The sequence below is a fragment of the Trichophyton verrucosum genome (assembly GCF_000151505.1).
Source record: "Trichophyton verrucosum HKI 0517 chromosome Unknown contig00313_1.f1.exp, whole genome shotgun sequence".
Classification (NCBI taxonomy): Eukaryota; Fungi; Ascomycota; class Eurotiomycetes; order Onygenales; family Arthrodermataceae; genus Trichophyton; species Trichophyton verrucosum.
In genome coordinates this window covers 24403-51939 of record NW_003315438.1, presented here as the reverse complement: position 1 = coordinate 51939, position 27537 = coordinate 24403, and the positions used below count along the sequence as shown (strand labels likewise).

The 27537-nt window shown below is 47.3% G+C and overlaps 7 protein-coding genes across 7 annotated transcripts; 3 read left to right on the top strand and 4 right to left on the bottom strand.

Moving 5' to 3' along the window:
- Positions 1 to 1812: 1812 nt before the first annotated feature.
- Positions 1813 to 2413, bottom strand: TRV_03893 (uncharacterized protein; the record flags this gene model as incomplete). Its single annotated transcript, XM_003021953.1, has 2 exons — positions 1813 to 2202; positions 2348 to 2413. The coding sequence occupies 2 exons, from the start codon at positions 2411 to 2413 to the stop codon at positions 1813 to 1815; spliced, it is 456 nt and encodes a 151-aa protein (XP_003021999.1).
- Positions 2414 to 3130: 717 nt separating this feature from the next.
- On the top strand, positions 3131 to 8407 carry TRV_03892 (uncharacterized protein; the record flags this gene model as incomplete). Its single annotated transcript, XM_003021952.1, has 3 exons — positions 3131 to 4176; positions 4317 to 7611; positions 7691 to 8407. The coding sequence occupies 3 exons, from the start codon at positions 3131 to 3133 to the stop codon at positions 8405 to 8407; spliced, it is 5058 nt and encodes a 1685-aa protein (XP_003021998.1).
- A 6743-nt stretch (positions 8408 to 15150) lies between these two features.
- On the bottom strand, positions 15151 to 17004 carry TRV_03891 (uncharacterized protein; the record flags this gene model as incomplete). Its single annotated transcript, XM_003021951.1, has 2 exons — positions 15151 to 16722; positions 16792 to 17004. The coding sequence occupies 2 exons, from the start codon at positions 17002 to 17004 to the stop codon at positions 15151 to 15153; spliced, it is 1785 nt and encodes a 594-aa protein (XP_003021997.1).
- A 371-nt stretch (positions 17005 to 17375) lies between these two features.
- Positions 17376 to 18059, top strand: TRV_03890 (uncharacterized protein; the record flags this gene model as incomplete). The annotated part of the gene is made up of 4 exons (XM_003021950.1): positions 17376 to 17525; positions 17602 to 17693; positions 17776 to 17852; positions 17935 to 18059. The coding sequence occupies 4 exons, from the start codon at positions 17376 to 17378 to the stop codon at positions 18057 to 18059; spliced, it is 444 nt and encodes a 147-aa protein (XP_003021996.1).
- A 1543-nt stretch (positions 18060 to 19602) lies between these two features.
- On the top strand, positions 19603 to 20340 carry TRV_03889 (uncharacterized protein; the record flags this gene model as incomplete). Its single annotated transcript, XM_003021949.1, has 3 exons — positions 19603 to 19914; positions 19991 to 20140; positions 20215 to 20340. The coding sequence occupies 3 exons, from the start codon at positions 19603 to 19605 to the stop codon at positions 20338 to 20340; spliced, it is 588 nt and encodes a 195-aa protein (XP_003021995.1).
- A 1092-nt stretch (positions 20341 to 21432) lies between these two features.
- Positions 21433 to 22377, bottom strand: TRV_03888 (uncharacterized protein; the record flags this gene model as incomplete). Its single annotated transcript, XM_003021948.1, has 2 exons — positions 21433 to 21480; positions 21637 to 22377. The coding sequence occupies 2 exons, from the start codon at positions 22375 to 22377 to the stop codon at positions 21433 to 21435; spliced, it is 789 nt and encodes a 262-aa protein (XP_003021994.1).
- Positions 22378 to 23013: 636 nt separating this feature from the next.
- On the bottom strand, positions 23014 to 27386 carry TRV_03887 (hypercellular protein HypA; the record flags this gene model as incomplete). The annotated part of the gene is made up of 2 exons (XM_003021947.1): positions 23014 to 26291; positions 26381 to 27386. The coding sequence occupies 2 exons, from the start codon at positions 27384 to 27386 to the stop codon at positions 23014 to 23016; spliced, it is 4284 nt and encodes a 1427-aa protein (XP_003021993.1).
- Between the last annotated feature and the right edge of the window lie 151 nt (positions 27387 to 27537).

Below are 27537 nucleotides of genomic sequence, written 5' to 3'. Positions count from 1 at the left end.
TTCGTTGCGATCGACTAGCTCGGAGAAGGGATTTTACCCCTCATCTGCTCGCGTGATGATGATGTAATGAGGGGTAATTTCATCTTTCTCCAATTCTACCCCAATAAAAGTAAACAAATGCTGACGTAATAACTATGCGGCACAGCAGATGATCGAGAGAAAGATGAGGCAATGATTGATATTATTGATAGGGCCGCCAGCTGTTGTTGCTGCTAAGTATATTGGACCAAGGAGAAGATGCTACTTTCAAGAGGATGGTTCATTATATGGTTGGACAATGCGCTATTCTGTCTATTTTTACCTCCAGGGGTCAAGGACAGGCTGTGTCGGAGAATATCCACTTTAACAACTTAGCGCCAGCGTCAGGGATAGTCGGCTACAATAATGGTAGTGACAGCACAATACTTATGAATTCAATTCACTAGACGGGGCTGGAGGACAGATAACATCAAGATGAGAGGAAGCTGCAAAGTGGGCGCTGCCATAGGTATAGCTATACTGGCTCCGTTTTCGCTTGCGCAATTAATATATATCAAGCATATATCGGGGGGCGGGGGGAGGGGGCAACTCTGCTTCAGCTTACAATAGGTCGAATTTTTGACCCGACACTGTGGAGGAAAATATGAATGGCCGGACGTGACTATGGCCTATCGGCGTGGCAAAACATGGCGAGTGACCTTTATGATAGCCACGTCTATAGCTTCTCCCAAGATGCCCTCATATTCAATCACATGAAAAGTTGGGTAGTGTCTATGATACCAAATACAAATATAATATTCCAATATTCATTCTCAGTTTTATAAGGGGCACTAGAAATGAAGGTACAAAGCATGCTATCCTTATTCTGTTAAAAGTCTAGGAACTTTATAAAAATGATTCACTATATCTCCTTTTCTCATTTTTAGCGTGGATGCTATCTACACCTCTAACCTATGATTCCTCTTCACTAACGCGAATAAAGATCTCAAATAGCCATTGCTGAGCTCTCTATATATAGTTTCAGGTAGTTTCACAGTTAATAGCCCAGGGAACAGGAGTGCGGGAGCAGGTCTGTAGAGAGAGGATGTCTAGAAATTCCAAGAGGAGACGCTATAGGGTAGAGGGCTTTAGGGACACTTCTATTCCATTAAATTCCATTAATAATGGCCACAGTTGTTGTAGATTATCTAGGAAGATATAGCTGTAAATATTAGTCTCACTGTGAACTTCAGTCTTCTAGTTTGGATAGCTTTTCATGTCCTTAGATAGCTAGCAATAGCGCAATATGGTTGATGTGGCTTGATCGGAGATTGTATACCACAAGAAGCTATAGGATAAAGGTGGAACTGTATACAAGGTGAAAGAAGGAAGAAGGGAGCTTTAGGGTGATGGTCATAACCTTACAGAAGAGGTATTGCACTCTTTTTATAGGGGGGGAAAAAAAACGTGAATATAGACTGAGGCTGATGTAACCGTTTGTGCATTCCGGCTGTGTTATTGGACTTAGATAGAAGAAGCCGAAGGTTCCAGACTAGTGAGCCAGCATTCTCTGAGGCATCGAGCATTTTCCAAGCAAGAAAAGGTAGGGGGAAGAAAAACCATTGTAACTAGCTAGACGCGCCAGAGATGAATATGCAGTGTCAATTATATTATACAGCCAGTTTCCAGAGGGTATAAAAAGTCCAAATGAATATAATCTCTATAATCAAAAGTCCAAAAATAAAAGTAACAAGGCTCCAAAGCTCCAAGCTTGATGAAGATCCAAATGTCCACAGCAGCAAGAGAAAAGGCAGAGAAAAAGAGCCGAAAAAAAAGGGATAGAAGTAGATAGCGTCATATCCGCCTAGTTCCTGGGGTATCTTCCCCATCGCTGTCTGGTATGAAGCCATCCTCCAGCTCCCGGGCGAGCCGTGCCTCTCTCCGCTCCTGGTCCAGGGCCTCCCGCCTCGACTCGCTCAGCTCATAGCCGTCTTCACCGTCATCGTCGAACAAGCTGTCTGAATCCTGTTCATTGGCTAGGCTTCTGTGTCTCCATGACGAAGGTAGGGTGATGTTCATGAGGGCGTCGAACGTCCTGTCTCTCAGCGAGGTCGTATGCACCGATATGGTATGCAAGGGGAGGTACTGGGAGTATCGCTGCCGGTGCAGCCGGATGAAGGGGGCTATGACAAAGGATATGGTCAGGTAGAGGACCAGGGATATCAGCGCCGGAATGAACAGTGTCTATAGTAGCTGAGTGTTAGCCTGCTAGTCAACTCGCGGGGTCTCTGTTAGTAGTTAGCTGACCTTGATGACACCGGTAGCTCCTCCCATCGTAACCAGCAGAGCTACCAGCGGGTCATCTACAGCGCCCGTCGTCTCTTCTCACGCTGTCTGCTCTGCTTCTGCCTTCTTCTTCTTCTTCTCTGCTGCGTCTGCCTCGCCGTCTCGTCATCTGCCCTCCTGTCGATGGCTTGCATGAGGCTTGCGCAGTGCCTTGACCACGTGACCCCCTAGCCGCTTCTGGATGCGCCTCTTTTTGTCGCTTCGTCACTTTTGCCGCTCCGTCGACTTTTCTTCCCCCTGAACGGCTTTCACGGCGCTTGTGAGAGATACAGACGCTGGATCCGTGACTGTCAGACACCGCGCGATGGAATTAGAGCACCGGAGCCCGCATCACATAGCAACCTGGAGCCTGCCGACCCTGTTTTCCTGCGCCGCCCTGACCGTCGAGACAGCCGAGCCAGAGCTGCAGGCTTAACACACCCAGCTATTTACGTCGCTATCCACATGAAAGAGGATGACCGGCCGCATCTGGAGGAGGATACAGTGATCGCCTAGCCCGTCATCCCGTCACTGCAGACCGCGCGAGAGAGACAGCAAAAAACCTGTCTTCGTCTTTCCCATGCGTTGCCTGGACGGTGTCAGGTGCATAGTCCAGAAAAGCCACTCACAGAAATAACTACAAAATAACTAGCTAGTTAACTACTAAATAACCGACCGATTTCACTCCCTTCCCCTCTCCTCTCTTCCCTATCCCTCGTTCGCTCTCATAGAAATTACCAGCACGACCGATCGATCCCCCAGATTTGTTCCTATTTCCCCTTACCACCAGATACTTGGGCAGGCCGGTAGGCTGTGGCCAGCTTCATGGTTTACCAGAGACGCCGTCATGACATCAGATAAACCGTCAAAATCATTTTTCGGAAGGAAACTACACAAGGAACGCCAGCCCGATCTGCGCGCTGAGACGCCCGAATCGTTTGGTGCGGCTAGCAGTGGATCGGGATCGCGCTCATCGAGATATTCGAAGCGAGAGTCCGGCCTATCTGTCGATTTAACCGGCGATACGGAATATCTCTCAGGTGTGATAGGATCCATCCCGTATGACAGCGTACCTGTGCGAAAGGAGCCAACCCCTTCCAAAATGGGTAAACCAAACGACTACCACCAATATCCCCAGTTTCAGGGGCATCAGCCTGCGAACGGCGCAATGCACCTGTCTGGACCCCGGCCCCCGCCAGGATCCTCAGGCACCACCGCCTCATACTACTCTCAAAGCGACAAGGGGGTGAAATATCAAGCGTGGAACGGCCACAACGCCTACCCGACCACAGAATCCTCTAACCCTCGAACCTCCATGGACCAGAACAGCATCTACTCCGCGATCTCGTCCGCTCCTCGTGGCTCGACTCATACTATCAGCACAGACAATGCGTCCCGTTATAACTACCCCACACATTCTCAAGATCCCCGGAATCAGCCGTCCAGCTCATCGGGAAGCCGTCCTTCTACCTCGTCACGATCTGACTGGCTTCCTCCTCAACTACCCATTGTGTTTGGTACTTTGCCAATCTCGGCGGATGGAACGATCCAGAGACCCAAGGATGACGCTGTCGTGGACCAGATGTTCTATGAGCTCATGATCAAACGAGGGTGGCAGAATCTCCCCGAACAGGCCAAGAGACAGATGTTGGCCTACCCGACGTCGAAAAAATGGACTTTGGTTCATCAAGATCGCCTGACGCAGTGGCAAGGGGAGCAAAAGCGGCGCCAACAGAATAGGCAAACCGGCTCTGGAGATGGAGGCAAGGGTCTCCTTGGACGAGCCGATGAAGAAGGCAGCCCTGAGTGGTATGTTAAGAAGGTCATGGATGACTCCATCACAGCAAAGGAGTTGGGGAGTTTAAGCGTAAGCTTACGAACACAACCAATAAGGTAAATCGATCATACTAAATAAAGACCTTGAAAATACACCAATTTGTATGCTAACAAATACGTTCAAATAGTTGGGTAAAATCGTTTGTTGAGGCTCAAGGGCAGATTGCTTTAACAAGCGTACTACTGAAGATAAACAGAAGAAAAGCTTCAGGACCAGTTCCGGTGACCAATTCAGGAGGAGATAAGGATTTGGATCGTGAGTACGACATTGCAAAATGTTTGAAGGCCTTGATGAACAACAAATATGGTGCCGACGATGCGCTTGCCCATCAGCAAATTATTGTGGCTCTCGCAAGTTCTCTTATATCCCCAAGATTGACAACAAGAAAGCTGGTCAGTGAAATCTTGACCTTCCTCTGCGACTGGGCCCATGGTCAGGGACATCAAAAGGTCCTTCAAGCAATGGATCAGGTTAAGAATATGCAAGGCGAGACCGGCCGATTTGATGCTTGGATGCGAGTAGTGGAAGTCAGTATTGACGGAAGAGGCAAAATGGGCAGTCTTGTCGGCGCAAGTGAAGAGTTCAGAAGCGGCGGCATAGGAATGGAGAACCTCCTCATGGAGTACGCTCTAGCAACCATGTTTTTGATCAACATGTTTGTCGATGCTTCAGAAGATGACTTGCAGCTTCGATGTCATATCAGAGCACAGTTCACCGCTTGCGGTATCAAACGACTACTTGCTAAGATGGAAGGATTCCAGTATGAGGCCATTGACAGACAAGTGGAACGGTATAAGGAGAATGAAGGGATTGACTACGAAGATCTGCTTCAACGAGAAAGCAGTAGTATGAAAGATAGCATTGAAGGGGAGGTCAGTGATATGAACGACCTTATTCAGATCACCAATGCTATCATTAGTAGGCTACGGGGAGATCGTTCCCAGGACTTCTTCATTTCTGCTATGCAACACATGCTTCTTATCAGGGAGAACTCTGGTGAAGATAGCCACCGAATGTTCCAATTAGTTGATGCAATGCTCAGCTATGTCGCCATGGACAGAAGGCTTCCAGATATGGACCTGAAGCAGAGTCTCAATTTTACCGTCCAGAGCCTCCTTGACAAGCTACACACCGACGCTGAAGCAAGAAGAGCGTTCGACGAGTCCTTAGAAGCTCGCCAGATTGCAGAAGCTGCAATTGCCGAACGAGATGAGATGAAAGCTCGAATCGAAATGGGCGCAGATGGCCTAGTCAAGAAGCTCCAGAAGCAAATCGAGGAACAAGAAGCGGTAATCAGTCTTCAAACCCGGCAAAATGAGTCCTTGAAAAGTGAATTGGCCGAGGTCCAAAGAATTCGAGGACAAGAGCTTCAGAGGAACGAACTTGAAACTCGGGAGCTGTACCTCATGCTTCGAGATGCACAGGATGTTGCAGCCTCGAAGTCTAAGATGACTGGTACTGGCGGTGATATGGGCACAATGGATCCTACCCAGATGAATGGTATTCTTGACCGGGAAAAACTCATGAGCCGTCTTGAACGGCAGCTCGATCGAGCAAAGACTCAGTTCAAATTGGAAGGAAAAGTTTGGCCTCAGAATGGTCCATCAGACAGGCTTCGAGAACTGCGCGAACTGATGGAGGGAGATTTCTCTCATGATCCCGAAATTGATGAGGAGACCAAGCGCAACTTCACTCATAGTACCTTTGGTACTGTTTCGAGGAAGCGTAGCCAGGCCCTTAAAGCTAACGCTTCTAACGACGAGGATAGCCGGGATGGAGAGCTTGATGACCTAGAGGAAGAGGGCGAGGAGGCTGTATTTGAGAAGGGCCGGTTGGTAGAGATCAGAAGACCAAAACTCGACCCTGAGCGTGCCACAGCACTTCTGGGTGAAATTGCTTCCAAAGCTGGAGAAAGAGAAAAGGAGTTAGAAAAAGAAAAGGAGAAAGAAAAGGAAGAGCAAGAAAAGACCTCGACACCTCCCGCCGAAGCTCCTGAGAATAAAGAGACAAAAGATGCTGGATCCGATAACCTTGCCGGCTTCAATGGCCCTCCACCACCACCGCCACCTCCTCTCCCTGGATTCGGAGGGGGGGCACCGCCTCCACCACCTCCCCCCATGCCTGGCTTCGCTGGTGGTGCTCCTCCACCGCCCCCTCCTCCCATGCCCGGCTTTGGAAATGGTGCACCACCACCTCCTCCCCCCATGCCAGGAGTTGGAATGCCCCCTCCACCGCCCCCAATGCCTGGCGGCTGGAAGAAAACTTATCTCCCAGCTGGACAAGTTTCTACAGTACCTACGGTTAGCTTACCATTTATACGCCCCAAGAAGAAGCTCAAGGCACTTCATTGGGATAAAGTTGATACCCCTCAAGTGACCGTCTGGGCTGCTCATGCACCTACACATGAGGCCAAGGAGCAGAAATACACTGATCTTGCAAAGAAGGGAGTTCTCGATGAAGTCGAGAGATTGTTCATGGCCAAGGAAACGAAAGTACTGGGTCGTTCTGGGAAGAAAACTGATAAGAAACAAATCATCAGTAGTGAATTGGTTCGCCAATTTGAAATTGCATTCGCCAAGTTTTCTCAAATCTCCGCAGACGAGCTCGTTCGCAAGATCATTCATTGTGATACCGAAATATTAAATAACACCGTTGTCATGGAATTCTTACAGAAGGACGAGCTGTGCAATATTCCTGAAAATACATCAAAGTTAATGGCCCCCTATAGCAAGGATTGGACCGGGCCCGGAGCTGCTACAACAGAACGAGAGCAGGACCCTTCAGAGCTTACTCGTCAGGATCAAATCTATCTCCAGACTGCCTTTGAGTTGAACCATTATTGGAAATCAAGAATGCGTGCACTTAACTTGACTCTCTCTTTTGAGCAAGAATACGATCATATATCCTCCAGTCTACGGGAGATAGGACAAGTCTGCGAGTCGTTACGTGATTCCGTCTCCTTGATGAACGTGCTTGGACTCATTCTTGATATTGGTAATTTCATGAATGATTCCAATAAACAGGCCGCTGGTTTCAAACTCAGCTCTCTGGCTCGTCTTGGTATGGTCAAAGATGACAAGAATGAGTCCACCTTTGCAGATCTTGTTGAACGTATTGTTCGAAATCAATATCCAGAGTGGGAAGGGTTCACCGACGATATTGATGGCGTAATAAGGGTCCAGAAGGCCAATGTTGATCAGCTCCAGCTTGATGCAAAGAAATATATTGACAACATCAAGAACGTGCAAATGAGTTTGGATTCTGGCAACCTGAGCGACCCAAAGAAGTTCCACCCTCAAGATAGGGTAAATCTGATCGTCCAAAGATGCATGAAAGACGCGAGGAGAAAGGCAGAGCAGCTGCAGCTCTACCTTGATGAAACAAGCCAGACATACGACGATATCATGGTGTTTTACGGTGAAGACCATACAGATGAAAATTCAAGACGAGAATTCTTCCCCAAACTTGCGACCTTCTTGCAGGAGTGGCGCGTAAGTGCACTGAATCCTTTTTTCTTTTTTTTTTTTTAATTTTATTTACTCGGCGTGTATACTGACTTTAATATCGTAGAAATCCAAGGAGAAAAACATCTCTTGGGAAGAAAATAGGCGGCGCACAGAAGCCTCGCTTGCTCGCAAGAGGGCCAAGCCCGGTCTTACAAACGGTATAGATTCTGGTACCCCAACTTCGCCCACGTCAAATGGTGCAATGGATTCACTGCTGGAGAAGCTGCGTGCTGCTGCTCCCCAGGCTAGAGATCAGCGTGACAGAAGACGTCGCGCAAGATTGAAGGAGAGGCATCAAGTACGACTTGCTTCTGGACAACATGTACCCGGTATAACGGTGAACGACGGCCAGGATAGCGAGAGCACTACGACTGCGGAACCGGCCGCAACCCCCAAAGATGATACCCCACAAAATTCGCAATCTAAGGGTGAGGACATCGCGGATCGCGCCGCCAGCATGTTACAGGGACTCAGGAGTGACAATGACTCTGAGGGCAGCCGTTCCAGGCGACGAAATAGCGCTGAAGAAGCCCGGAGAAGCAGGCGGATGCGACGACGTGCCCCGGCAACAACGTCGGCTTCTACCAATAAGGAATCTAATGATGGCTCTTCACTGCTCTCAGCGCACCCTGAACCTGAGGGTGGAAGCAGACGAGACTCTTCAGGGAGCACTGCATCCGCGGTGTTGGGCGAAACAACCAATGAACCCGAAACTTCACCGCGGCCTTTACCAGCAACTCCCGGTGGCACAGATTCCAATCCTATCACGATATCCGACTAAACATATAGAGCTTATGCATCTGAACTTCTTTTTATCTTTTCTTATTATTCAACATCTCCCCTGCTGAATTTAGCGCGCTCTATCCCCCTTATTATCCGTTATCAACCCCTTAATATGCGTTCTTTACAGAAGCATTACCGTCATCGTAATCTTCCATTTCGACATCCATTTCACTATATACACCATTTCACCCATGTTAGAGCTCGTTTCCTTCTACTTCCTCACCTTCACCTTTTAACCATGATCCAATGTATGAGATTTTTCTTCTTTCCGTCCTTGCCTTTTTACCCTCATGCATTTGGTACCCGTGTTACAGGATTTTGATGTCTGGCGACTTTCCTTCTGTTGGACTTGGGCCGGATCTCCTTTTTATGATCTTCTTACAGTCTCGTCTCATTCTCCCTTGCCTTCTTCACCAACTGTATCTCCTTTTCTAATTTTCTTGCTGAGACGTGTTAGTTAACATTATCGAGCGGTTGGACCTCTCGCAGCCTCCTAATACTATCACTAGAATTTTCTAGTTTTCTCCTTTCCCTAGATTTTGAGCTCTCTTCGGGGCTTCACAGTCCCAGTTCCCCTTGCATATTTACTTGCTGCGCTCATAGCACTGTGATTTCATTGACAACAGTGACTTTATACCCTTATGTCCAGCCAAGTGAGACACGGCAACACGGGAAACCCCAGGCCCATTAAGAGTTGGAGGAGGACGACAGGATTACCTGCGACTGCCAGCCCTGTCGCGCGATCCTACAATAAATATATGGAACGGGCTCCCGTCTATATAAAATATCCACTCCTATCTCTCCCTGGTGCCGGATGCTTTGGCAAACAGAAGTGTTATGAAGAATATACCCGCGAGCTTTGAACGCGATGCATCCAAGCATCCTGGCCGTACTATGGCTGTTTCTTCCCATGCTCTGCCTCAGTGCGAGAGACGCAACGGGTCTGCCTGTCCCCAAGTCCAGACTCGCAAGCGTAATCAAGGACTGTACTCCCCAGCAAACAAAAACGCTAGTTACAGCGATAGAAAGCGCTCGCGTGTCTGTTGGTCCTACTTTTCCTCCGATAGATCCATGGTTCGACTGACCAGGCTTGCCTAACGCCTCCTGAACAGCTCACCGCTACAGCCTTTCGGTTGCGAGTTCTAATTGACTTCCTCGAGAGGTCTCCGAAGCGAGGAGACCGGATCTCTGGAGATGAAAAGGTGGTTCTGCGCACCTTTGAGACGGTCTTTGGCCAGGTCTGGTGGGCGCCGACGAACGATGAAGCCAAAATGCAAAACAAGCAGGCAATCATTCGTGTGAAGAACTTTGCCTGTAAGGACTGAGTCTCCTCGCCAGCTATGCGTTTTTCTTTCCCTTGTCGTCCCATTTGGCTTCTGAAGTTGATTGCTTGCTGATATTGCCTACGCTTAGACATCACGGCGGCGGTGTCCAGGAGACTATCACTACAAGACACCACCCGCCATGAAATGTGGTGCGGCGAGAGAGCCATGCTGCGCGATCGGTCAAGATTTCCCGCCGCTCCCACCAGATATTCGTATGTTTCTTTCGATGACGCTTTTATAGCTGGCTCCTGGCCGTGTGGCATACCTTCTGACTCTACTACTCCACGGACAGATCCTAGCGAAGATGTTACGTTTGACAACCGTCCTCTAGAAGACTTGGGCCAGACATTCATCTTAGGCGACGGCTGCTCAGATCAAGTCACTGCCTATACATACTGCGCTCCCCCGATTAACGCATTCATGGTAATCACTATAATATGCCCGGAAATGTGGATGAAGTGTAGGCACGAGAGGTGTTCCCAACCGCTGCAGATGTTTCGCGACAAAACATTCCTTACGGGCAGTTCTCTGGACAAGCTGTTTCTTGACAGTACCTTCGCTTCCCTCATTCTTCATGAGATGTCTCATGCGCGAGTTATTCATCCCGGCACTGGAGGAGACCGTGACGGAACAGGTAAGGAGCCATAGCTTTCAATGAAGCCTCCTAGACTCTAGCAAAAGATAACTTACATTGTTTTGACAGATGATTACGCTTACGGTTGGGATAAATCGATACGACTCCCGGTACGCGAGAGATGGAAGAATGCAGGCAAGCCATCCATATACCTCCCTACTTATTTCTTATCTGTGCACCAGAGATTGTGGTTCTTGCTCTGACTTGCATTCCTTCTCACCAATATAGATAGCTTTGCAATATTTGCACTTGGTAAATGCAACCCCGTATCCATTCATAAAAACAGCGACCCCATTGCTAACAGGACATCTCAAGCAATGTATCTACACAAAAACGACTGGTCCACCGGGCTGGCCAAACCCGTTCCCCCAGACGGTGGCTTGGGAGATCCCGACGGTGTCTAGTGGGAGGATTGAGAGACGAGCGGGTAAAATGAAGAGGTGTCAAGGGAGGCCCAGAACAGCACGAGTAAGATGTTGAAAACGATTCCATATCCCGAGTAAATCAATGTACTCTCCTTTCCCAATGGCCTGTTTTCCTCATAATCGGCTGGCACGGCATGATAGAATTGATCTGGGCCTTTTCTCTAGCATCCATCAGGAATGATATGACTACATAGGGCTGAAGGTCTCACCAGCTCCATTTCCTCGCGGCATCTCGGACACTTCCTAGCCGATTATTTCGTCACTTAACACCATGGTTAAATTAACTAGTTACCCGGTTATATAACTAGTTAGTGATCATTCGGAGATCGGAGATGGACAGCAGGATTGACACCTGAGTCACCGTCTTCCACCAAACATGGCTAAGGCGGGCAGCCTGCTCGTCAGGGTTATTATGCCTTGGGAAACACAGCTGAGCAAGGTTACATTGTAGCGTAAGGCAAGGAATGACTTCCCTGTCAGACATTCATGCCTGCACAGGACGTAGAATCAAACCCTTATTAGTTATCAGGCACCAGCCCCATCGCCCACTTCAGCCCTAAGTCAACACTCCAGGCTGCTCCCCCCCAGCCATCAACTAGCCACACAAGGCTCACGATGGAGCGAATCGTTATTGGCCATGATGAGTCAATCCCAGGTAAATATCCAAAACACACTGGAACACTCGTGGCCTCTCCTCAAACTCTCTGATCCACGCTCCTCCTCGTGGCATGCCGGGGGATAGCAGGGGTGGGAAGAAGACGGACCCGGTCAGGTTGATACCCGCTTCCATTTCAGCTGTCTGCTGCGGCTCGAGGCCTGCATATATACAAGCCCTCTAACCGATGATCGCGTGTTTCGAAATGCATTATTAATATTGACGAGTTCATGTCTGAATGGACGGTCATGTTCAGACCCTGCATGTCATTATTCCATCTCTTGATTAACTATCCCGACTCCAGTGCCTTCGGCCAGGCACCATGTGTTTCCACGGATCAACAGACGAACGCACAAAGATGGTTTCCTGCACGATCAGCCTCCTTCCTTTGCCGTTTCGTTATATTCATTGTAACCTGATCCGCTGCTGTGTCTGCACAAGGACAGGTGGCTAAATATAGGAACTGTACGGACTTTTTAACCGAGACGGTATATTGGAGACTCTGATAATGTCAATAATTAACCATCGTTTATCGCCGTTGACGCTCTTAATGTCTGCAAATCTGCAATGTAACTGCAAACGTATAATATTATATATATATCTTTTTCTCCGGATAGATTTGGATAAAAGAGGGTGAGAAAGAGGAGGCAATGCGCAGCCCGTATGCAGCGGCTGACAGCTTGGTTCCTTGCATTCTCACCCTCCCTTTCTCTCACCTTGCAGTGCTGCAAGTCTGGTTGACGGTAAACAGTGCAGCATACTTGTTTACTTATGTGCCCCGTAACGGGAGCAGAATAGTTAACTAGTTACCCTCTTGCTCCCGCCTGTCGTTGCAGGGAACAAAGGGGCGGTTGGCTCCCTTTCGAGACAAAAAGGAATGAGGGATCTTCCGGCAGGATGTTTCCAGTGTAACGGTGGTTGAACCCAATCTTCCTTTGCTTTCATTACTTTTTCTCCCTTTTTTCATTCGCCTATAGATAGTTAGTTATTTTATTTTTAGGCATCATGCGTGGTCAATCGTACCTAGCTAGTGGCCATGATCTCGGGTCAGCAGATCTGATAGCGGCCCTGCGGTCATATCGAGGCCAACATACGTTATACGGAACGTTATATCCACATACATAACTACCTTATACATCGAGTGCTTGGATGCAAGTACCCGCTCCTGGACAGGGGCATCCGTAAAAGGAACCCGGCATAATTCGCGATATCTGTGCCATCCAAAACGGCGAGACATCTGTCCGCGCTCGATTCCGTGTGACAGTTCAGGCTGCAGAAGAGGGCAGAAAATTCGGAGAAAGGGCTGAATCAAGTAACTGGTGCTGGGTCGTCCATTTTCCAGCGCCTTTCTCTTGTATAACTAACATTCAGACAGCCATCTTGGAGGGGGGGCCGGTCGTTGTAAGAGGGCCAAAAATATAGAGATTGCGTGCAACCACCGTAGAGGGCCATCATGACGCCTTGTACTCCATGTCCAGCAAGCCTTCTGATTTCACACTGTCAAGCAATTCGATGGGACCCCTTTTCCTTCTCTAAAAAAACACGTTTATTAGCTGTTCTTGCTATTGCTGCTGTGCTATGCTGCGTTGATATGCTGGGGGATCGCTTGCAGGGGATGAGAAATCTAAATTTATCTCCCTCTGAACGGACAGCGGACATCCCAACCTGCAGGCATAGTAGTCATGCCATGTCTCCTGCGATAGTTACTCTGATCAGTCATCGAGGGTCGCTACTCTTCCCATTTTCAGCCATGTCGTCTGGACCGTCTCACGCTCGATGTCATAATGAGCAATAGTTAACCACTTATCACCACCACGGCCACCACGATAACCGGCTCCTTTCCGACACAGCCGCAGTAAGAAAAAAAGCCTCCTGCACACAGTAGTTATGCTGATTAGCTGGCTGGCCGTCTTTTCCTCCGACCTAACTAGCAGTGAGTCAGTCGGTGCCCGTCAAGGCTGGTTAAGGCTGCTGAATGGCCAGGATCGAGTACGAGGTTGACGTGATGCTCGCTCATCCTCCCCCCGGCAAGGCCCTGCGAGGCCTGCATGGCCCGCCAGGGGTCCAGTCCACGGCCTCCATCGATCTATTCCAGGCCTGAAGGGGGGCCGCCCGTCTCCCACGCGCAGGAGACGCAAGACAAAAGAAAAGAAAAGGATAGGAAAAAAAAAAAAAGGAAGCCCACGTTACGCCGAGCAGCTGGCATTACCCTGCAATATGGGGCTCGAAGGAAGGCCGGATCCCTTGTTCAACTCGTTCGCAACAGCGTTAACTCGCCAGTTACCAGCTCATCAGAAGAGGAAGAGAAAGAGCAAAAAAGAAACAGAACGAATAAGAGACGAGAAGAGAGGGTCTGGTTTCTCTTGGACTTTGCTTTTTTGCAGGTCTAAGCCTTGCTGACACTGACGGTTCTCTGCCTCAGCCAGTTATCGACTGGCCGCTGGCTTCTGCCTGGCGTCCCTCTCGTCTCATCCTTTGGCCCTTTCACACCGGGTGCGCTGTTAACTAGTGAGTGAGTGAGTGTTAACTAGCTAGCTGGCGAGCATGGGAATCCCCCGAAGCATGCAGAAGGTTGCAAAAAAGAAAAGCAGCCGAAGCGAGGGAGAACCAGCAGAAGCGCAGAGAAGCTGATTCATAATGCTTCCGAAACTGCAAAAATAAGAGGAAGAGAGACAAGACAGGCAGAGGGAGGCTGATGGATGCTGGCGGAACCGTGAGTGACTGCGTCTATCAACCATAAAACGGGATACAAAGAGAAGACGTTGAAGATATATAAAACGCCTCTCTTTTCGCCTTCTTTCTTTCTGCTTTCCCCCCTTCTTCTTCTTCTTCTCCATCTTCTTATCTCCATTGTCTATCCCGCATCACCAAGCATATTCACATTCTTCCTATTATCATACATATTATATATATATCTTTATAATAATATCTTTTCAGCGTGCTTCCCGGCGTTTCATAACCCAGTGGCTGCATTTCTCCTTTGAAACGGGCCTCAAGTGAACCGTCCAGTTGCTTTCAGACCATCCATCGAGCTACGCCCTAGACCTCAAGGATATAAATAATTGACTCCTTCATCCTGGTTTCCTCTTCCTGATCTCTCTGGATCGTCGCCTGATATCCAAATCTCGACTAAGCAAAGTACCTGGACACACCCAGTTCATCTATATATCTTTCAACACGCGGCAAGCCTAGACTCTCAAGGCGCAACCATTTCACCGTTAAACATTCCGCCAACTTCAGGCTTCACCACTCAAGCAACAATGGGTCGAGGCGGTTACAACAGCCCAAGACGACAATTAGTCAACCAACAAGGCAGAGGCGGCTATAATAGCCCCCATGATGGAGACGGTGACGATGAATCCTAAAACGGGGGAGGAGAGGAGGATTTTTTTCCCAAAAACAATATCCTCCTATTCTTCTTGCAAGATAAGGGATTGATTGATGCCGGCCATGAATCTAGCGACTTTGATCCGCCTGGGGAATCATTTCTTCTTCCTTCTACACTTTGGGCTTGGGCTTTCTTTTCACGAATTCGGCGGGCGTGCAGGAGCGCAAAACCGCCTATGAGGAATGGCTGGGTCTTTGAGCTCATTTGCCAACACAGAATCTGCATCCGGGACTTGCATTAGTATCAGGGAGAACTTTTTTTTTTTTTATTTTTTATTTTGCATTAGACGGAACGACGGCGACAACGACGGGCACTTACTTTTCAAACACAACTCCGAGCACGCTCTCGACATCACCACCTTCACCACGACCAGTGATCTTTGAAAGGGATTCGGCCGCAAACCGCAGGTGTTCCGCGGCCATCACGATGTCGACGTCCTTCTCCACTTGTTTTATTATCGTGTTGTTTTTAATACTGTCGATGGCATTATCAGGCGTTATAGAACCCTCATTGATTTGGGATAGAAAGTCGTTTAGGTGCTGGGCACATATTTGTAGATTAGAGCTTTGTCGATGCGTTACCCCTAATGAATCTTCCCAATAAGTTTTATCAAATTGTTGACCTATTTGTTCTCCATCCGATTGTAGGCCTGCGGGCGTAGATATCTCCTCGAATGTGCGTATTAGGCCCTTAAGGAGTGATTGGATGCCGCCAGGATCCCGGCCAGTGGAATTTTGAGCCTCTTGGCAGGATATCGGAAATATCAGGTCTGGGTCTAGGCCTCCAAAGATTGTAGACACCTGAGCTTTATAGTTAGGCATGACATGATATCCCGGCTTCACGGAGAGCATATCCGTTTTGTTGATGGCCACTAGGACCTTTTTGTCAAGCTTGAGGCAGCTGTGGACAGCGCTAACAACTTCTGGCTCTAAACTCAATCCTTGTTCTCTCGATCCTTCAACAGAGAGCACGACTACCACTACATCAGACTCAAGAGCCCGAGCTTTGGCACGGCGGATCCCTTCTTCCTCAATCTTGCCGACTGTCGAAAACACATGACCCTGGGCGGGAATTTGGCTTTGCGATAGCTTAGATCGTAGTCCAGCCATATCGCCAAATTTACACAGCCAACCCCCAAGGTCTATACCGACATCAACAATATCTCTCGTAGTACCTTCTTCGCTGCTTACAATAGCAGCATCCCGTCCAACGATCTGATTCAGCAATGAGCTTTTTCCAGCGTTTGGTGCTCCCAGCAGCGCGACCTTAATACCACTCCTGAGAAGCTCACCCTTTGATGCGTTCTTGATGTGTAAATTTATCTGATGCAGCAGGCTATCAACTTGACCGGTAACAGAGGATATAAAATCGTCCACCGATTCGTCGAAATGTTGGTCTTCAGAAAAATCTATTAGAGCTTCCAGTTCACCTCGAGCATACAAAAGCTGCTTTCTCCACTGCTCATACCGCGTAGATAAAGCATCATTTGTACCTCGAATGGCAAGTCGGCGCTGTTGTTCTGTATCCGCAGCTAGTGTATTACCGAGAGCTTCAATCTGCGGCAAGTCGAGGCGGTCATTAAGGAACGCTCTGCGGGTGAACTCTCCCGGTTCGGCGTAACGAATAGACGCTGATGGGGCATCTCCAGGGCTTGCACATTTTGGAATCGCACTGAGGATAGACTTGATTACCGCAGGGCCTCCATGGACGTGCAGTTCGAGTACATCCTCTCCTGTGACTGTGTTGGGTGCTGGAAAATGGAAGACAAGGGCGCCTGAGTCTAGAGCATTATCAGCCGATACTGGTTTTCCAGGTTCATATATTGTACGAAGAGCGGCAAAACGAGGTTTTGGGAGTTTTCTGTTCGGGCAGAGAGCATTGTATATCTAAAACTCCGCTATTATTAGATTTTACTCAGTTCGACGGAATATCTGGTTAACAGAACATTTACACACTGGAATGCAATCTGGTCCCGAAATTCGAATGATGGCTATAGCAGCTCTGCCAGGGGCAGTGGAGAGCGCATATATAGTGGTTGGCTTCTCATCCTGAAAACATGATGTCCACCTCCTTTGAGGACTAACATGAACGGGTGGTTTGAAAGCTGGTAGAAAAAGCGATTGGGGTCGAAATGGATGGTTCGACGGTTGAATACGGCTCCAGGCCATATAAATGGGCTGCACTCCGCAGCGGCCCCAAGTTGATACCCTCCACATACAAGTAGAGGCTGATAAAAGACACTGTTGATAGCAGTTGGTCGCGCTGGTGAGTTTGCTGTCGCTGCAGTCTATTTTGAGTTGATAACTATGTCACGTGATGATAGTTAGATGCGGCTCTTCATGAACTGCTGATATCAAAAAAAAAAAAAAAAAAAAAAAAAAAAAAGTAAAGAAAGAAGGAAAGGAAGAAAGGAAAAGATACCAAGATCACTAACTTAAGAGTTCACCGAAGACCCAATCTACCAAAGACAAATCATTTGAACCCATTAATCGATACAACTACATAGCTTGCACTCGAAACTACTCTGCACGAACCCAAAATGCCGGGAAAAGTCCCAGAGGATGAATCCATGGTCGATGCGCAACCGCTCGAAGACCAAGAAGTTGATGTAGAGCAGCAAGAAGATATTGAGGATGAAGAGGACGAAGAAGACGAATACTTGGCTAATGATCGGCAAAGAATAACCATTGTGAGTTTTCCAACCTTTTCTATGGTATTACTTCTCGAGGGATACAGTATTTATTAATGACACTGCTTTTACATAGCTTCCTGGCGCCGTTGAGACAGCTGCCTCGTTCCAGTTCGAAGACGAAGATCATACTCTTGGAAATGCGCTACGATACGTCATTATGAAAAAGTGAGATTTGTCTGCTATGTTGTTTGCCGCTCGGATGCAACAAAATGCAAGTCGAGGCAGCCCGCTAATATATTCCCGATAGTCCTGACGTTGAATTTTGCGGATACACGATGCCCCATCCTTCAGAAGCTAAGATGAACTTGAGAATCCAGACTTATGGTGAGTTTTGCGTCTTCCTACGTTTTGATATAGTTCCTGGCACATTGAGTTACTTGTATCTACGTACCTAACCTTTTCCTAGATTCGACCAATGTATTCACGGTTCTAGAGAAGGGACTCAACGACTTGATGGATCTATGTGATGTTGTTACCGAAAAGTTCACCCTTTCAAGGGATGCCTTCGAAGCTAGCAAGATGCAGCAATGATGCGGAAAATTATATAAATGGGAAGGATTCATTACGATGGCATGGCTGTATCATTTAATACCAGCTTAGGCGCAAGGTTACTTTGGAACTGCATTAGAGGGTTTATTCAAGTATTTTTTTGACTTTTGTTGTCTTTCGGTAGTCTCAATACTCTAGTTGAGAAAATTGCGTAAAAAAAGTATAAGAAATATAAAGACAGTGCTAGGATATATACATTTCACCGCCTTCATAGCCCCACCTCACAATAGTACAAGTTGAGAAGTGTAATTGTTTAATTTCGTCCCTATATTAATATTAGTCTAGTGAGCTACTTTGAGTGAGACGGAAGGAAAGTATGCCCAAGCAACATACCTCCATGAAACCAGACATGAAGTTCTTGGGTAGTTTGGCTGATGGGTCTTCCTCAGCTCTGAAATATTTCATCAATTGGGACAACTGTTTCCAGTAGTTCATGGTTTCCTATAACGCACACCGGGTCAGCATTCTAAACAGAAGAATGAACCAATGGATAGATCGGGATATGTAATACGAAGGGAATCGCCAGCAGGAAACAATGGACTATTATGGGTAAATCGTAGGCGCATATTCGTACCTGAAACTCGCTGTGGCTTTGGAATAGAAGAACATCGACGACTGGCAGCTGATTTACATATCGGTGTCGCTCAAATTCTTGTCTAATCTTGGTTCGGATGGCGGAGACGGGAAGTTGAAGAGAGTACATAGTTTGGATCTCAGGAGACTGTACAAGCCACGAATGGATACCATTAGCATTTATTCAGTCCTCAATGTATAAATTATCAATTATCACTGAGAAGAGGAACCTTTGCAGCACTGTCTGTCAAGCATGCTGCGGAGGCAACATCGAATGGATAGGGAAGCCAAATATAACGCAATCAAAGGGAGACTAACCGCCCGAAGCCATGCTCGGTATGATCTAAGTACTCTTCTCTGCGCATCTTTCCAATTGACGGCTACAAGTTTCCAGACAGCGGTTAGTGAGTGTCCACGAAAGCGGGAGATTGGCCACTGCCAATAGGTTGAAACCTACAGGATCGCGTCCGCTGGGCTAAATAGGTTGGATTCAAGACCATGATGAGTTGCAGCTATGAAATATCTTGCTATAAACACAGCTTTGAGAGAGAAACGAAATTCGGCTTGACGTTGCGGTTGTTTCTGGCTCGTTCAATTCACGATCGCCGACAACCTTGGCGTCTATGCTGACTAAGCGAGATACTTACAGTACTGGCAATACTGTGGTAAACTGCGTCCCTATGGCAGCAATGCAGCATAAATTGCACCATCGGTGACCTCAATCGGTCCAGTAATTCATATAAAGTACATATCTTTTCATCTGCTTTATTTTAAGTTTCACTGTCAAGCTGCTCGAAGTTGTCTTTCCTTTCGTTGCTTAAACCCGAGCTCTTGGCGTGCAATGAACTCTAATTGTGAATTCTTTTGACATTTTTTTTTTTCTGATATCAAACCAGGAGAACAGGCGCACTCTCGATCAGGACATAACAACGCCATAACACAAGCTATCATCATGGCGCCAACAAAGCCAGCTGGCCCGTCGAAAGGGTCAAAGAGCAAATCTTCAAAATCGAAGTCTACTTCGGCCGGAAAGTCATCCACAAATCGAGTATCTAAATCGAAGTCCAGCACAAAATCCGGCGCAAAGCCCAAACCAACAGAGGTCAAAGCGAAGTCACGCTCAGCGCCAGAAATGCTGAAAAAGAAGAAGAGAAGAGTGTATACTGAAAAAGAATTGAATTTGCCCACGTTGAACAAAATCACACCTGTTGGTGTGCAAAAACCGCGAGGCAAAAAGAAGGGAAAGGTATTTGTCGACGATCAGGTATATCTCCCATGTTAATCTTATAGCGGTCTTTACGCTGACCCGAGGAACGTACTTATATTAACTATGATCTCAGGAGAGCATGATGACCATTCTCGCCATCGTGAATGCAGAAAAAGAAGGACAGATAGAATCCAGGATGATAAAGGCTCGGCAAATGGAGGAAATACGCGAGGCAAGGAAGGCCGAGGCGGAAGCCAGGAAGGAAAAGAAGAATGCAAAATTGGTAAGTAACTTGCTGCCCGGCCGCATATGTTGTTGGCATGTAATCTATATGTTCCACATCTAACAGTTTAACAGGAGGAGACGAAAGATTCACTTCGAAAGTCGCGCCGATCGAAAGAACCTAAGAACAACAAGCATGAAGAACAGAATAACGCGAAATCTAAGAAAGAGGGAAAATCTAAAAAAGTTGCTTTTGCCTAAATGAGGCTCTAAAAATTATGAAAAGGGGCATTCCCGCTACAATACAAATATACCCAGAGGCGGAGAATTATCCCCAACCTTCTATATAAGGTGCGGTTATCTTTAACTTCAGAGACAAAAGAGGGCCGTTGCCAAACTGAGAGAAACTCAATACCTATAACGGAGTACTGTCACCTGGATCTCCGAACTTTGCAGTGGGATGGACAATAGTTTGGTTAATACCGTAGGGTAAAGGATGCGGCTATTCTCCGCCGTCCGGGATGGGCATATGCAACTTCCGCCTCATGGGCGTGAAGTCCGGATGGGGACCATCAACTCTTTTAGGAGATGCCGCAGGGTTCAAGTTACTCTTGCTCTCCATCTCCTCCTCCACTACTGTCAGTGGAGCATCAAGGTCGATTTCAGACGCCATTTTATTGAGAAAATTGACAACCTATAGTCCATAGGTTAGAAGTTGAATCTCCATGGGCATTATGCACGGGTGGAAGACTTGGTGGGCGATGTTCGAGCGGATGACATATAATTGAATGAAATTGTTAGAAACTTACGGGTTTGGTGAACCATCTTCCTCCTCCGTACTCAAACCAGCTTAGGTGACCTCCCCAGGAAGTAGTACACATTACTGCGTACGGGGTCTTGGTCATCTCAAGGTATGGTAGTGCTTCCTTTGAGGAAATCTAGGCCACGATGTTAGCACCTCGACATCCTATTATAGTGGGCAGAGTTCGATTTCATACAGCGTCATCTTCCGCCTGGATGGCAAAAAGGGGGATCTTTACTGCGAACAGTGAGTCAATGGAGGAAGCATCGCGATAATAAGCAGTTTCAGTGGGATAACCCCAAACAGGTGCTTGTAACTCTCTGAGAGACAGGTTAGCAAAAGCTATTGGGTTCAACCACTAAACGGACAGACTTACCTATCAAACTCGTGAAGATAGGTGGTTTTCCGGACTCGTTCAACGTTGACTCGAGGGTGCTCCCGTAACTTGTCGACATGTCTTTATACACTGATAATTAGAAATATAACCACTCGTTATACCCGGGGTATTTGCGTACTGTTCAAAGAGCCGCCTCATACTCGCCCCCATAGTTTTAGAATATATCTGCAATCCCACCCATGTCCTTTGCAATGCCAGTGAGCTAACTTCAAGATTCCAGGGATTTGAGCAGACGACTGCCGCCTTTAACTGGCAATCCTCGCCTTCCTCTCCAACATACTAATTGTGTATATATGTGTATCAGTAACCTGTATGGGCCGTCATATATAACAGAAAATTGAATAATGACATGGCTTACGTTTGTCAGGATATTTGCGCCCAGTGAGAATCCAATTCCGAATAAAGGACGGGAAGGAAAGTTCTTTCGTAACCAGCGTACGGTCTGTCGGACATCCCAAGTTGCGCGCGCATTGTATAATATCGAACTTGTAACCTTTGAATTTGCACATCCTCGGAAGTTAACAACACATACTTCCCAGCCTTGCTTGTGGAGCGGATCGACTATATTTCGTAGGTATGGTTCGTGCGATCCACCGGACAAGCCATGTAAGACAACAAGCATGGGCTTCTTATCATCAGACGGGAGGGCTGAGAATTCTTCCTTTGTAAAGAAGCTTGTGCGGGGAGATGGGTGTGTTGAGTCTGGTGGAGTAGAAGATTCAAACGTGCCATTATCTGACTGCGCAGAAGTAAGGGAACTGCTTGTCTTATTGACGTCGTAAGGCGGAACAACAAAATCCACTTCAAAGCTCCCGCGATAGTCGGGACTGTCTCCTTCAAAGCGCCATCGCTTGTAGTAAACAGGAATATCATCTGTTCTCATAAGGGTCCACGCCGTCTGCAGATGCCCATTGAACAAGAAAGGGTTTAGCTGGCAATCAGCGGGTGTAGCAGATTTGCAGAGGTCAGCAAGGGAGATGCATTTCGACTCGTCCACTCCAGAGCCTTTCTTCTGTGGTTTCCGCTTTAAGATGACAGATTTCCCAGCATGATGGAACGATACCCTCCCATTAGGGAGAAACCAGGAGAGAATTCCCATCGGTGTATTGCGTAGAAGAGATATCTTGGCTTTTGGATATGGCACAGGCAGGTGTTGTTCTCGAGCTGTCTGTTTGCTATCCAGACAGTTGGGAGGGGTATATAAAAGCGTTTGTCAAGATCCTGCAGTGAGCCACGCTAAAACGAAAAGGGTCAATGGATGGGCAATAGGCGAGACTGGCTTGTATCACTGCAATCAAACCTCTATGAGCCGCGCCGGGAGAGGGAAAAAGTTGTTCTAGGGCCTTGCAAGATATAAGACTGGGAATCTCCGAGCTTATCTTATCAAAGCTTTCCATCTTTTTCTTCAGCCGAGGCTCGCACATAAATTTTATGCTCGGTTTTATGGAAAAACTATAAATAGAGGTAAATTTTATGCGAACCTTAATTGCTCTATCTACAGAGTTGGAATGCCTGTGCTACGTGAGCTAGGGAAGAGGGATAACAAAGGTTGTCATAATCGTTAGCTACGGGGATCTTCATTAACGTCCTGTATATCGTGAAAAGCAGAAGAAGAAGGAGTAGAAGAACAAGGAGAAGAACAAGAACAAGAGCATCGAAGAGTGCAGTATAGAAGGGAAGCGCACACTCCTGAGGGATAGGAAAGAAACAGGGCGACATCTAACAAGGTAGCATGTCACACAAGGCTCTCTCGTGCTATTATTATACAAGGTAGTCTAGAATGCCATTTGCGACGCTGTCGTGGTGCATTGGTATCGAAGGATTGCTGGTAGCTATCATGATGATACGCATATTTATCGAATGATGGGGCGGCTTTCTCTTCTGTCGGTTCGATTATCGTGTTTGCAGCCTTGACTTCCTCTACTGTAGCTCTAATTTCGTACTCTCCAGCACAGTGAATAGTAATGCCAAGGTTTATTTGTTTTTGTTCCCTGGGGCCTAGAATCGGAAGTGCTCGTTGAAGCATCCCGGTACAGGATAGGCGTCTTGATAGCTCAAGCGCAACTGTATATGGTTGGTTGCGCAAAGTGGGCTGTATCCGGATGATGGGATGAATGGGCTTTGAAGAGCGGTTGAAAAGTGTAGTTTGAAGGTTGAAGAATGTGTCGGTTGAAACGGAGAATCTTGACTGGCCTGTTTGTAGAATAGTTGGGTATTGGTCACTGCAGGATGCCTGGTCGATTGTTTTCTGCAGCGGCAGAAGATTAAAGCTTGGCTCTATGTCGTCCACTCGAAGTGCACTGATCATACGATTGGTTAACACAATCGCACGGAAGTCAATAACTCCCTCACGGCCCGTAACCTCATCCTTCCATAGCCCATGGAGGCTCTCGAACATTTTTTCACGAAGCCAGAATGCTTCTCTCTTGGCGGTTTCCGCCTCATAACTTAGCTTATTAGCGCTAACTACAAACTGCCGTCTATTTGCAGCATTCAATGCAGGAATTTTCTGGTGGGGATCATCCAGGTATATCCGTGGAATAGCCAGAGCGAAGCGAGAGAGGTGCCCGGGTTGGAGTACGTCAGAAACTTCCTGTAAATGAAGAGTCGAAGTTCCGGCCTCGGAACTATCGATTTTTTCCCCAGTAGTCGAGTCGGTGACCTTCAGATGAGCAGATATTGGGTTAGGCCACGAATTTCGTAAATCTATAACCAATAAGCAGTAGTCAGATCCCGTGTATTTTGATCCTAGTTCAGATATAACCGGTGATATCTGTGGATCATTTCGGCCACCGGTAGAAACAGTCGAAGAGTCAGGTAAGGCGGCATATGTTGTTGGTTGCTTTTTTGATTTTTTATCAGAGGATGCATCACCGATCCATCCAAGATGACCATTGAAAGGCAGGATCTCGCACCGGGAAATATTCAAGCTGGCATTGACGGTGACAGTTAATGGTATACTGATTTGCCTGGTATAAAAAGTGTCTGGGAGTTCCGAAGGTGATGCACCAATACATGCATAATCAACTTGAATAGTGGCTGTTCTAAGGCCTGGCTTGCCTAATACTTCAATTGTAAACGTCTTTGACTCACCAGGGTCAAGGGTTGGTATTTCTTGCCCTGCACCGGAGGTCCGTAAACGTAGAGGCGGCCGTTTCAACATCTGATATTCCAACTCGTAGATTTCTGTAGGCAGGTTGTCTTTGTTGTTTAATGCCGCTTGTAGATGAGCTGTTGTAGAATCTTGAAAAGTAAAGAGAAGGAGATCAGCAGGGCAATCGGATGCGTTATGTAATGTAATCTCGAACAAGCTAGTTTCCCCTTCTAGCATCATTAATGCAGATTGTAAAAGCGAGGAGCTTTGCACTTCAACCATGGGCTGCGCTTTGATGATATTCGCAGACAAAGTCGTTGCTTCTGGAGGTTTTCTCGAAGGTATTGCTCCTTGGGATGTGTTCGAACTCCATGAGGTAGGCCGTGATAAGGAAGGGTCCTTAGCAGCCAAACCTCTGCGTTTGAGCTTTGTTTCCGGCACGGATTTCCATATCTTTTTGAAGATAGGGAATCGCCTTTCTCGGCAGAACTTCACCTTAACAGTGCATCCAGTGATTTTGAGCACACCTTCCTCTGCAGCCAATAGAGTAACCCCGATTTCCTGGAGACAAAATGGCGCAAGGAGGAGATTTGAGGCACTGGCATCAAAGGCAATGCCTTCACCTTCAAGCTGTATGTGTTCAATCTCGAGTTCAAAGTCGAATGGGTTTTGTAGAATGACCCTTGCGGTTGCAGGCTCGCCAGCAATCAACGGTGCCTCAGCGGTTGGTGTAAGGGGCTTAGAGAATGCATTGTAGATAAATGGTTCTGTTTCAGCGCCCTTTTCAGCACTAAAGGTAACCCCAAAGTCTTGCTTCGTTCGTCGAACAGGACGTTCTGCACTCGAAGGTTGTATTAGAACATCGCGAACCAAGAAATCATCCCAATATTCAGCTTCCAAATCCGATACCCCAAGCTTGTGTGCAACGCTGACTGTGCGTTTAACCGTATTGTATAAACGAGTTTGCTCATCGGGACTCAGACGTGGCCTGCCCTTCTGAAGATCTGTGGTGAGCATATATGTGCCCTTGGCGGCTTGTAGTAGGGCAACAGTAAACTTCAAAACGCCCGAAAAGTCAGGTAATGCTTCACAGAAGTTTATACAGGATTTAAGTATTTCAATCTTCAGAGCCAAGTCGCCATATGTATCGAGGGCTGAGTTCTGAAATGTACGCTCAATGATTGCTTCAATTAAGTCATAGTCAAAGTCATGCCCATCGTTCTGCCATTCGCTGTTTACCCGTCCATTGGTAAGCTTAGCGCCATAGACCCCTCCAATAAGAGACAGAACCGATCTTAAACCTGATTCCATATTTGCAGGACCAATATCCAAAGCGTTGATGTCGAAAGAGGCATTGCTAAGGGCTGATAGTCCTGCAGCTGGATGAATTCCAATTTCTGCCGCACCAATCTTCCTAGCTTGTACAAGCCCAGGAATGAGTATTGAGAAAAGCTCCTTCAGAACGAATGCCTGTTTTCGCTCCATCCCTAGAGGCGATAAGACAGCAGCCACGCCAATGAATATCTGAACCGCATCTGTCACAGGGACATCCGAAGATAGTGAAGATGGGAGTGCACGGAATAGGAAAGACGTTATTTCTGTTTTGCGAAAAGTGTTAGGTTTTCTTTGTTGGTCGGGCAGTGATATGCGCTCTAGGGGTTTATTCAAGACTACATGCTGTAGACCGTCGGTATCAAGAGAACCATCGCGTACTTGCATGGTTGTCAGAAGCTTTGCAAGTCTTATGACTGTTTCCGAGAACACTAGCTGGGGAAGCGGTTCATCCGTTATATTAATAGCTCGATTGTAGAGGCTTAATATATAGTTGGAAATGTCAGGAATAATACTCGCGAGGTTATGGAGAGCCAAAGATCTAGCTTCAGGTTCTGACTTTCCATGAGACTCGATGTTTCCTTGAGCTGGGGTAGATTTTGCGATTGCCCTGTCGCCATTAGGAAAACATATATGAGGAATCTTCAAAAGTAAGTACCGTGTCCGTCAGACATACATTCTAAAGTGGGAGCAATCAAAGGGAGGTTGCATACCTGAAAACTTGCACCCACCCACCCAAACAGAAGAAGACAGATCAATATCGCTTCTAAGGCCTTGGCATGCCATATATAATCACTCCCAGACCTAGCAATGGAAGCGCCTTCTATAAGGTCTTTAAGGGCCTCAGGCCATAAGCCTCCTTGGAGATGGAGTAGGCCAGTAAGAACATGAAGACGGCCCTGGAAACGAGATTTTGCTCTCTCGTTGGATGCAAGACTGGAAACTCCCACTACTGAAGATCGATCTCGACTATGTTCCTTAGACCCGGGTTTGGAACTAGAGCTAAGTGCTGAAGTCGTTTTGTTCGATATTTGGATTGAACGAGTGATTTCATCGAATGTGGTAGGTGATTCATGGTTGACAATTGGGGGCGATTCGGTGCCTTCCAAGGGTTGCTCGGTTGGCCGTGATGGCAGATGTGCTGGCATCGTCATTCTGTGGGAGAGCTTGTCGGGTGACTTAGCATCTAAAGCCCGTCGTGGACCCCAAGATGATACCTTTGGAGATTCAATACTTTGCCATTGCGGTATTGATTCTGAGAGCTTTTGTAGCCCTCCTAGAACTCGGGCAGATATATCACACATTACCGTCTTCATGGTTGTGGGACGTGATGCCTCCGGGCTGGGTATCCAAATTACCTGCTCAGGGCCAGAAGCTATGTTTTCTAACCCATCATAGTCAAAAACTAAGAGCTGTTGGAGTACAGATTTAGGGTAGTCCGTGTTTATCCCATCTAGCTCTTTAATAAGCTGGTCCAGGCCCTCCGGGCTAGGATGCTTCTTGTGTCCAGTTCCACCGGACTTCTCCTTGAGTGGATCATTCCCATCTCGATCTTTTTTTCTTGCGATCTCTGTGCCATCGGCAATTGCTAGAATGACAAGCGGCTCCCTGAAAAGCTCAAATGGAAACACTTCCAGGTGGGAGATAGGGGGTACGGATATAGATAGGTCGTAGATAATCATTCCAGATGGGTACGCAAGCGGGGAGAACGAATCTAGAATCAGGAAATGTTAGCTATAGGGTAAACCATTAATATGAAGCTTTTCCCTTCGGTTTAGCAGTCTAACGGCTTCTCCATACTCTTGCTTGAACTCCCATCCGGGCTCACATCTC